Below are 12,103 nucleotides of genomic sequence, written 5' to 3' on the forward strand. Positions count from 1 at the left end.
CCAACCCAACCAACCAACCAATCTTTGTCACGACGTTTCAGAGCTACTTCTTGCGCCTTCATCAGATGAATGCCGAATGACCTCTTGAATTCGAAGATGCTTGGTTTGCTTTCATTTGTCAATCCATTAAATATGCAATGAAACCGTGCCTCAATATAATGCTTGAATGGCATGACGGAAAAGAGCCCAACACAAGACGACCCTACTTTGAATGCACCTGTATATATATTCAATCGAAGGACGACAACTGACCATTCACACCGAACTGTAAATAGCTCCTTTGAAAACCGATATAGATAAGTACTATTGATGATTAAAGGCACTGCATGCATAACTAACCAGACCAGCCGCAACAATATAGGGATGGGTACCCAAGAACAACTACGCTTAATATGATCAGCGAAAATTCCTCTTGGGATAACTCGCCGGATCGATAGTCTTCTGGAAAAGCAAACACGAAGTTGCATATCTCGTAGGGACCTTAGTTACACCAGAAGCTTCTAACATACAGGTGGATGTCTTAGATACAGGTGGATGTGTTCCAGTGTATCGCCGTTTGGATAAGCATCACAATGTGTTTGTCCCGAGTAATATTTTTGTTGGCGGGCCTGCTACCCGTGACCCTACAAGCCGGGTGTAAGGTCGACCAACACAGGAGCGAGACGTTGGACATGAAGTCTTTGAAGTCCGGAGTGTTGTCCTCCGTGTACAGGTGCTCCCACATGTGTTGGTACTTGAGGGAGTGCAGGTCCGTCAGCATGGACATCGGCTCCAACAAGTGCGACATGAAGACCGAGACCGGCACCACCGCCCCATCAAATGTCCGGCCCAGGATGAAAAGTCTGCGAGCTGATGTAGAATCTGAGCCATGCCAGGTTGGTGCAGGTCTTTCTGTTACACGGCTATCTTCTGTTACACAGCTATCTTCTGTTACACAGCTATCTTCTGTTACACAGCTATGTTCTGCTAGTTATGTTCTGTTACACAGCTATCTTCTGTTACACAGCTATGTTCTGTTACACACCTATCTTCTGCTTGTTATGTTCTGTTACACAGCTATCTTCTATGTGTCATCGTGTGTCGAGTGAAATATCATGTTTCCCTCAACGAGTGACGTTTTTATAAGCGCGCACGCGTGCCGAAATCCGTTAGGAGGCATTAATAGCAAAAAGGACCCCAAATCACTGGAGTGTCCGGTCCAGACTCGATTATTTACACACCGCAGTCATATAGCTGGAATATTGCTGAGTGCGGCGTTAAACAACAAACCAACCAACCAACGAGTGACGGAAAAATGGACTTATTTTCACTCGTGGCAACAAATATCCCATTTATTCTCCCTACTTAACACACAGGGACGGTTCACCACCCCTTGTATTTGCGACTAAAAAAGTAGTTTCCTGTTTGGAAATCTTAAAAAATATAAACAATAGCAACGAAAAGATATTTAGGGTCACGAAAATTGTGTACCATACATATAGATATGATTACATATATATATATTACATATATATATATATAAAATTAACTTCAACAAAAAATATTCTTGATAACTACGAGACCGCTGTTGGGAGCGAAAGAATACACGCTGGTCAAGTAACAAAAATGGAGCTTATCGAAACGAACAGTCTCGATTGACGAGTAAAATGATAAATTTACAGTTTATAACAAACGGCATGACGCGATATTAACTCCATAAATAACCATATGTCATTATTTTGCCTTGTCAGTGTGGAACTAACGTAAAAAGGAAGTCAACAGTTTGTGTACACTTACGATAAAGGGAGACAATTTGAGGGGAGGTAACTCTTGAAAATAGTTCCGTCAAAGTGTTATGTTCACTTCAGTGAAATATCAGGTGTTTTGTTTGTTTGTTTCTTTGTGGTTTAACACCGCACTCTGCAATATTCAAGCTATTTGACGACAGTCTGTAAAATTATCAAGTCTGGACCAGACAATCCAGAGATTGACATCATGAGTATCGATCCACGCAATTGGGGTCGATGACATGTTTCAACCAAGTTAGCGAGCCTGACTACCCGATCCCGTTAGTCGCCTCTTACTTACTTACTTACTTACCCGCGAGCCTGACTACCCGATCCCGTTAGTCGCCTCTTACTTACTTACTTACTTACTTACTTACCTGCGAGCCTGACTACCCGATCCCGTTAGTCGCCTCTTACTTACTTACTTACTTACTTACTTACTTACTTACTTACTTACTTACTTACTTACTTACTTACTTACTTACTTGTGTGTGTGTGTGTTTGTGTGTGTATCCGTTTTAAATTACACCGTTAATTCAACACGCTTCCTATATTCTCATGATATTTTCCATAGCTTCTCTCAAAGCATTCGACAGAAGCACAAAATATGCTAATGCAGCTTCTATAATGTTGTGCTGTATCAACGCCATACATTTCTTAGTAAGGATCAATAACAAATCTCCAAGCTGTATGGTACCTCGATATCTATGTTGAAATGTTAATACCACAGTGTTAGCATAGCTTTTTGATTTCAACAAACGCGCTGTGCGCCGTTAGACTTTTCTGCGCGCATTGTGTGAGCGGCGGGTTCTACCAGAAGAGCAGGACAAGCTTATCCTTTTCGCGAACACCTGTTGTCTTCGCTGATTTTTCAGTGATCAATTCATATGATTTCCACCTCGTTTTTATTTTAACGCCCAGTGGAATCTGTTTCGGCAGATAATCGAGACTCGATATTATTTTCTTAACCTAATCTACACTTTTGAATGGCCTAAATCTACGTGTTTGACAAATAGGTAACACTGAGACATCGTAAAAGCTGTTACTCCCCTAGTCAATTAATTGATAATATCGTAGTTGATCAATAAATTGTCACTCCAAGTCAACAAATTGTTACTCTCCTAGTCAAACAATTGTTACTCCACGTCAAACAATTGTTACTCTCCTATTTAATCAATTGTTACTCAACGTCAATCAATTGTTACTCTTCTAGTCAATCAATTGTTACTCCACGTCAATCAATTGTTACTCTCCCAGTCAATCAATTGTTCCCCCTAGTCACTCAATTGTTACTCTACCAGTCAATAGTTACTCCAATAGTTAAACAATATTTAATCAAGTGTTACTCTCTTAGCAATGCTTTTCTATGTTTCATAGTTAAACAACAAACCGACAAATTAACAAAAGTATCAATTGGGTACATTGTGTCTGTCTAATTGTTTCATCGTACCCCAGTGACCGCCTCCGTGGTCTAGTGGTAGAGCGTCCGCCCGGAGGGCGGAAAGTCCGGGGCTGGATCCCCGGTCGCGTCATACCAAAAGACGTTAAAAGATGGTACTTGTTGTTACCCTGTCTGGCGCTCGGCATTAAGGGGCTAAAACAAGGACTGGTCGGCTCGGAGTCAGTATACGGAGTGGGGTATTCATGTTAAACTGCGTCATGGTATCTCAGTGAGCTAGCACTATAAATCGGTATTAGTCCGAACTAGTACAAGCAGCCACACACACACACACACATACACGTGCATGCATGTCGCTATATAAGTGCAATAATCTTGGACGCGACGTTAAACCCCATTTCACCTCACCTCACCATCATACCCCGACGGCGTGGCTTCTGCATGCTCTCCATCCAACCCGAGTTCCATTATTTACAGGCAGGGGGATAAAATGCGGCGTATGTCAAAATTCAGTCACTTAAATATTATTTCAACCTTTTGCGTTAGCGAGGAGTAACCCTCACGTTATGTTCGTCCAAAATAGAATTGGTTCACCGAACTTATTCACCCGTCAGGAATGTTTGAAATAGGTGCACCTGTCCACATTACCCGAACTAAAAAATTCTGTCGTATCTCATCTACTCTCGCGTGACCAGAATCCGAGCTAGCAACAAATTAGCAGTTCAAGCCTCTCTTGGGGCATGAAACCGACCCGTAAGCTGACAAAAGAAGGACAAGTATGTTTGTTGATTTTCTCGCGAGACCAATCCCGAGAGAGACTGCCTTAAAATGACTGAAGAATGTATTAAATATTGAAAACGTCTTCACAAACAGCATTATGTATCACACAGTTGTTCTTTGGACGTGTATCAATATTTAAGACTCTCTTCTTTCGTTGGACCAAATGCTTGTGTATTCCCCATATGAAAGGCACCTCTGTATCAGACGGAGCATGACGATCTCTGGGGGATGTGTCATTGGTGAACCGTTTCGAATTGAATGCATTCAGTTTCTTTCCCTGACTGGTGTTTTAAATTAAAGTTAACATGATATATCTTGCACAGTTTAATTATGTAAATTAGTAGTTTTCACTATCTGTTTGGGACATTTTTAAATCATGCTCATCTGGCATATCAATTGAACAAGGACAATCCGAAGAAGCATTTCTTGTCCCTTGCTGGTTGTTTTTCTTGTGTGTTGTTTAACGCCGCATCCAGCAATATTCAAGCTATACGACGGCGGTCTGTAAATAATCGAGTCTGGAACAGACAATCCAGTGATTGATATCATGAGCATCGATCCACGCAATTGCGATCAATGACATGTATCAACCAAGTCAGCGAGCCTGACCACCCGATCCCGTTAGTCGCCTCTTACAACAAGCATAGTCGCCCTTTACGGCAAGCATGGGTTGCTGAAGACCTATTCTACCCGGATCTTCATGGGCCTTTGGGTATGAGAAGTGGTGTCAAAGATTTGTTGAGTGCTGCCTTTGCAGCAGCATCAGCCATTATGTTACCAACGATCCTAACATGGCTGTTGTTTGTTTGTTTGTTGTTTTACGCCGCACTCAGCAATAGTCCAGCTATATGACGGCGGTCTGTAAATATTCGAGTCTGGACCAGACAATCCGTTAGTCGCCTCTCACGACAAGCATTTTCGCCTTTTACGGCAAGCATAGGTCGATGAAGACCTATTCAACCCCGGATCCGCAACATGGCTGGGTAACCAACAAAAGACGGTGATGTTAAGTAAAACTGGATGTTGACACGAAGTATTTTGAATTGCCTGAAGACAGGATAGCAAGTCCGAAAACATAATGAATTTTTTATGTTTTAATTATTTATTTATATATTCTAGAGCAGTTAAAATGGCCTTTGATTCAGCTGTAAAAATGAAAGAATTATCTAGTTATGTAATTGATTAAGTTTTGGATCCAATGGTATTGGCACTGGCAACAGCACCACCATCCTTGGATCCATCTGTAAATATAGATTTGTAAGTGTTATATTCGCTTCCTACCTGGTTGTCCTCCTGTTGAAAATGTAGTTGATTCGTTTCAGGGTTTTTTAGCTTTGATAAAGTAAGATCCACCTGTGGCTTCACCAATTGCCAAGGGGGAGAAGACAACAGGCGGAAAGGAGTTGTATTTTGGAGTTCGATATTAGCATCAGAAATGAAAGGTTTAATTCTGATTCCTAGTGGTGGAATAAGGGATGGCGTCTTATTAAAAAGATCCCCATAAAGAGGATTAAAAACGCAGTTGTAAGCTGAATTTGACTCATTTGAATATAATTCCGTTATGTATTGTTATGATAATTTTATACGGCGCTGTTTTGGAGATGGCTCATCGGCCTCAATGTACACACTGTCAATAGGGGAGATTCGGTAAGATTTAAGACAGAGTCTTAGACCTTGATGGTGAATAGAATCTAAAAGTTTAAGGTTGCTTTTACAGGTTCCACTGTAGATGATGGAGCCATAGTCTAGTTTAGAACGGATGAGTCATCTATATAAGTGAAGAAGGGTTGACTGGTCCCCTCCCCTCTTGGAATTAGAAACAACTTTCAATAAACCCAGTGCCTTCAGACATGTAGCTTTCAGATATTTAATATGTGGTAAGAAGGTAAGATAATGAGCAAACATTATTCCTAAAAAAATAGCTTCCTTTACAACTTTGATTGGAGTTCCAGCGAGACGTAAATCTTGGTCCCTATGTAGTTTATATTTTCGACAGAAACGGATGCAATTAGTTTTAGATTTAGAAACCTTAAAGCCGTTCCGCTCTACACATTCATTGATGGGGCGGTCGGGTAGCCTAGTGGTTAAAGCGTTAGCTCGTCACGCCGAAGACCCGGGTTCGATTCCCGACATGGGTACAATGTGTGAAGCCCATTTCTGGTGTCCCCCGCCGTGATTTTCTGGAATATTGCTAAAAGCGGCGTAAAACCATACTCACTCACTCACTCACTCATTCATTGATTTTATTCAGACAAGGTTGCAACTGTCTCTCAGTCGTGTGTATATTTTTACCTCGACATCATGAAAATCATCGACAAACACAGACCCGTCAACAGTCATTTAAAACCATAGATAAACTATTTATGTTTATGCTAAACGACGTTACTGATAAGATGCTACCTTGGGGTTTTAGATTTAGAAACCTTAAAGCCGTTCCGCTCTACTCATCCATTGATGGGGCGGTCGGGTAGCCTAGTGGTTAAAGCGTTAGCTCGTCACGCCGAAGACCCGGGTTCGATTCCCGACATGGGTACAATGTGTGAAGCCCATTTCTGGTGTCCCCCGCCGTGATATTCTGGAATATTGCTAAAAGCGGCGTAAAACCATACTCACTCACTCACTCACTCATTCATTGATTTTATTCAGACAAGGTTGCAACTGTCTCTCAGTCGTGTGTATATTTTTACCTCGACATCATGAAAATCATCGACAAACACAGACCCGTCAACAGTCATTTAAAACCATAGATAAACTATTTATGTTTATGCTAAACGACGTTACTGATAAGATGCTACCTTGGGGGACACCTTTATCTTAATCGTAAAAATCAGACAAGGTCGATCCCACAAGTACCTGGGAATGTCTGTCTGTTAAAAACTGTGATATAAAAGAAGGCAAACGGCCCAACCCATCTCGTTAAGATCCTTTTGAATTCCATGTTTCCAGGTCGTATCTTATGCTTTTTCTAGATCGAAAAATATAGATACGGTATGTTGTTTATTGATGATAGCACTTTTCACAAATGATTCTAATCTAACCAAATGGTCAATAGTACTTCTATTTTTCCTGAAACCGCATTGAATATTTGTTATAAGATTTTTTTTTTCAAGTACCATATTAATTTATTATTGACCATTCTTTCCATAGTCTTACAAACACAGTTAGTAAGCGGTATTGGCGTATAATTTGAAGGATCAGTGTCATCCCGGCCAGGTTTTGGTATTGGTATGATAACAGCATTCCGCCATGACGAAGGGAAATTACCCGTTGTCCAGATATTATCAAATATATTTCATATATTTATATATGTTTCTAAACAGGAGTTAGGTAAATATTTTAGTACCTGATAGTGGATATCAGCACATAGTATCATAAGCTTGCCACAAGGAAGTATTTAGCTCATGAATGGAACAATACTTCATTATTAATCTTCACCATTTTCAGAGTTAAACTTAATTTTCTTTCTTTCCTGTGGGTCTTTAAATTTCTGAAATTTTGGAACATAATGATGAAGATGTTTAGTTGACGTTTCTCCTAATTTAATGGCTATATAAGATTTATCAGTTAATTATGTCACCCTCTTTAAGAAGGTGAACACAAGATTTGGAACCTTAACTTTTTATTCTTTGTACCTTATTCTTTGTACCATAGTCCAAACCTTAGGACCCGTGAAGATTCCGGGGTAGAATTGGTTTGGTTGGTTGGTTTGTTGTTTTACGCCGCACTCAGCAATATTCCAGCTATATGATTGGGTAGAATAGGTCTTCAGCAACCCAAGCTTGCAGTAAAAGGTGACTATGCTTGTCGTAAAAGGCGACTAACGGGATCGGGTGGTCAGGCTCGCTGACTTGGTTGATACATGTCATCGATCCCAATTGCGTGGATTGATGCTCATGATATCAATCACTGGATTGTCTGGTCCAGACTCGATGATTTTACAGATTATTTACTCGATTATTTATAAACACCCAACCAACCAAACCTTAGACATTGCTGTACGTGAATTTATTTCAGAAACATAGTTCCGCCAAGATGAACGTACGACGAGCTTTTGCATTTATTTTTTTCAATTTAACAGAATAGTTTTGGATTCAACAGATGTTACACAAATATAATCTTATTTGAAAAAAAGGTTCTTCCTGTTAATTTTGATGTCTATCCTATGTGAAATAATTGCTAAAGAAATCAGTAATAATTTTAACATAATATACTCTTTTTGTTACATCACTAAAAGAACTTTTTTCAAGAACGAAATTTCATTTCATTTCCATCATGTGTAGGCTGAAGTCATACGAACTGAAAGAGAGCTCTCTTTCTGTATTTACTTTAAAATTCAAAGGTCCTGGGTTGGTTGGTTGTTTTACGCCGCACTCAGCAATATTCCAGCTATACTGGTAGCTCACGTGCAGCGACAATGAATGGAACCGACAAAACCCTTTTCATATACGTAAAAAAATATCTGTTTAATGCAGAGTCGATATTGTCTCATTCAGACTCTATTATGAGCATGTGTTTATGAATCACTGTCATACAGTGATGATACCAGATGTTAGCTAAAAGATGCGAGTTATCAGGAAGATCAAGCATCAGGCTAAACCAAAATCACCACCCCAAATAATGGTCCCAAATAATGATTGAACAAATCATTCTGCTTCAGACTATTGAACAAAAAGTGAAACAAATAGTCACCCACAAAATTGTTGCAATATGTTTGATAAACTGTTCAGGCTTACAGTTTGAATTTATGAAAAACGCTCCCCCCCCCCAAAAAAAAAAAAAAGAAGAAGAAGATTAAAGCAAGCCAAAAACTAAAAAACAAAAAAACAACCTCGAATAGCAAATGGTCCCTAGGCACGCTTGTCTTTATGAGACTCATGGGTTATACCCGTGTTCTTATACTTTAACGTCGCAAAATCAATGAATGCGGAAGGACCAACATCATGGTCTATAAATAATCGAGAAGACCTATTTTACCCCGGATCTTCACGGGTCAACAGACAACTAACGGTATCGGGTTGTCAGGCTGACTTGGTTCATGCATGTCTTCGTATCCCAAACGTATAAAGTACTCTTAAACCATCAAGGAACACTTTTCTTTTTTTTTCTTTTTTTTAAAAATCTGTAAATAGAACTAAGTCATCGGCAAGGGACAAATGACAAATATTTAAACCATTAAGTGTACTAGTATTACGATCAGGTTTGAAATAACTTTGAATGGAGATCATTGAGGAATATTGAGACAAAATGCACCCTTGTCTTCCCTATTGTTGAGTTTAAGGGATTTTGAAATGCGCCTGTCAGTTTTCACGAACAAATATCAGTATATATTTATTGTCCCCCGCCACGAAGTGGAAGGGGGATATAGGAATGGGTGCCGTCCGTCCGTCCTTCCGTCCCTTCATCCGTCCGTCCGTCACATTTCGTTTCCGGAGCAGATCTTGAAAACCGTACCATATTTCTTCACCAAACTTGGCACATAGATCTGTCTTGTGGTGAACTGGTGCCTTTTGATAGTTTGGGATTTCTCAAAAATATATTTTTGGAGTTTCCATTACAAAATCAGTTACATATTCTATCATAAACTGCGGATGGAAAAACAACACCAGTAATAACTTTTGTTAGTGCTGCAATTAGGCCATTTACAAAAAGGCCCAGTGAACATATACTGAGTCAAATTAAAAACTTCACATTTTTAAAAGTAATCCCATATATGATATAAAACGGAAAATTGTATCAGAGAAGATAGGATTTTGATTAACGGTGGTAACCATAATTTGTTCCAAGCACCTACGGTATTCGGTAATAACATCAACAGTTTAAATCATAAGTCCCAAGCACGAGAATCTGATGGCACACAAGTTCAGTAGCGTGTATGGCCACCATGTGCGTTGACAACTGCCACACAACGCCTCCGTATGGACCTTGTGATGCTTGCGAACACATGATTGGGAAGACGACGCCATTGTTGCGGCAAAATGGTGCCAAGATCTTGCAAATTCTGTGGTTGGTTCTGGAGAGTGCGCAGACTTCTGCCAAGAGCATCCCAGACATGTTCGATGGGATTGAGGTCGGGAGACCTTGACGGCCAGTCCATGACGTTGACTCTCGCATTCTGAAGGGTATTCCTTGTCAAAATTGCTGCGTGGGGTCTGGCATTGTCGTGTTGGAAGATCAAACCGGGTCCATGTGCTGCCATAAAAGGCAGACGTTCTGGTGCCAGTACCTGGTCGCGGTAAGCAGCAGCGTTGAGGTTGCCACGGATAACAAGAAGCCTGGAACACGCATTGCCACAGAAAGCACCCCACACCATGACACTTCCGCCTCGAAATCTGTCAACTTCCTGTACACAACGCTGGGCGTAACGTTCATGACGGCGCCTCCACACCCTCGCCCTACCATTAGCAAATCGAAGATTAAATCGGGATTCATCACTGAAGACGACTAGATTCCAATTCCCCTGAGTCCATCGTAAGTGTCACTGTGCCCACAATTGACGTTGACTTCTGTGTAATTGAGTCAGAATCGGCCCGCAGTATGGCCGTTATGCTTGAAGGTGAGCAGTTCTCAGACGGTTTCGAACAGTTTGCGCACTCAGTCTACCCCTAAACAGTTCATTTCTGGTTGATGTAGCCGTCAAAAATCGGTTACGGAGGTGACGTAAGACAATCTGACGATCCTCTGCATGTGACGTCACACGTGGCCGACCTGGTCGAGGGCGATCAGCGGTGGTACCCGTTTGCTGTAGACGCGTCTGTAAATCATAAACAGTCCGTCGACTACAACCCATCGTCCTTGCGACTTCAGCTACGGACGTTCCCGTCTGAAACATGCCGATGGCACGTTCACGTTGCACATTTGAAAGGCGTGGCATGACAAATGGCCGTAAAGACTTTTGTTTTCTTGTGTTTTTCTTTTTTGTTAATGACTGCTAACAAGTATGGCTGAAAACACGTGCAGTATTATGGCCACGTGACCAGTTGCACGTGAAAACCACTTTTGCCACTATAGTGCTGTGCACATGATTTTGATCGATTCACCTGCACAAAAACGGTAGTTATCTGAAGACAATACGTGGCCATTACTGTTAAAATATACAATAAAGGCCAACAATGATAACTGGTCTAAATGTTAAAATTTTAGGATTGTGAAGTTTTTTATTTGGTTCAGTATAGTTCACAGGAGGTAATGCATTGCACACAACCCATGTCATATTAGCGGGGGATGTGAGTATTTCATGCTTGTTATTATATAAATTGCTATAAATATATATGTGTGTGTGTGCCTGTGTGAACAATAATATTTTCTTCTTGACTTTTGTTTGCATTGAACCGTACAAGTGGAAATTTCATTTGCAGTTCCTGGTTTATTAAGTGGTTTGTTAGCTCTTCAGGATCAGCATAAACAGATTCCTAAAACTTTCCTTTTATTTGATAGTATAATATTCCTTTTTTGACAGAGCTTCTATTATTCTAGCTTATTTTGTTGATACACATTTCTATTTTGCAAATAGAAGCTCTGTTTTTTATTGAAATATAGTTTAACACTTTTTACTGACCACATGATTTTCCTCCGTACTACGTTAGGTGTGTAATATATATGTTACAGTCAATGTCAACAATCAAACAATATGTATATTGACTTATTCACTAAGGCAAAAAATATAACCCGTGAAGCTCAGGGGTAGAATAGGTCTTTAGCAACCCATTCTTGCCGTGAAAGGCGAATATTGCTGAGTGCGGCGTTAAACAACAAACAAACAAACAAAGGAGGGTTGCCTTTACTTCCATCGACAAGAGGGATTGGAACTGTCACAATAGTACCGAGCATGTCAGGAACATGCTCAAGACGTCTACGCTGGACCATGCGTTCAGCCTGTGCAAGTTGACTATCAGATGCCCCTTTTCCCGGGATGTTCAGTACCTATTATTTGACTAAACAACTATCTGCTTCTAATCAGGTTATTTTCTGAGATGAGGAGACTGTTGCAGGTCACTGCTACCTATTATTTGACTAATTAACTATCTGCTTCTAATCAGGTTATCTTCTGAGACGAGGATATTGTTGTGGGTCACTGCTATCTATTATTTGACTAAACAACTATCTGTTTCTAATCAGGTTATTTTCTGAGACTAGGAGACTGTTGTGGGTCACTGCTATC

The 12,103-nt window shown here is 40.4% G+C and overlaps 1 protein-coding gene across 2 annotated transcripts in view; it reads left to right on the top strand.

Moving 5' to 3' along the window:
* The first annotated feature begins 284 nt into the window (after positions 1–284).
* The window catches only part of LOC124124141 (A disintegrin and metalloproteinase with thrombospondin motifs adt-1-like), a 105,351-nt gene continuing 93,532 nt past the window's right edge, over positions 285–12,103 (top strand). For both annotated transcript variants that reach the window (XM_048388708.1, XM_048388709.1), the window contains exon 1: positions 285–875. In XM_048388708.1, the coding sequence (XP_048244665.1) occupies positions 573–875 (303 nt within the window). In that variant the 5' untranslated portion in view covers positions 285–572. The remainder of the gene's footprint in view (positions 876–12,103) is intronic.

This window comes from Haliotis rufescens, unplaced genomic scaffold (assembly GCF_023055435.1).
Source record: "Haliotis rufescens isolate VD_foot unplaced genomic scaffold, xgHalRufe1.0.p SCAF_77, whole genome shotgun sequence".
Lineage (NCBI taxonomy): Eukaryota > Metazoa > Mollusca > Gastropoda > Lepetellida > Haliotidae > Haliotis > Haliotis rufescens.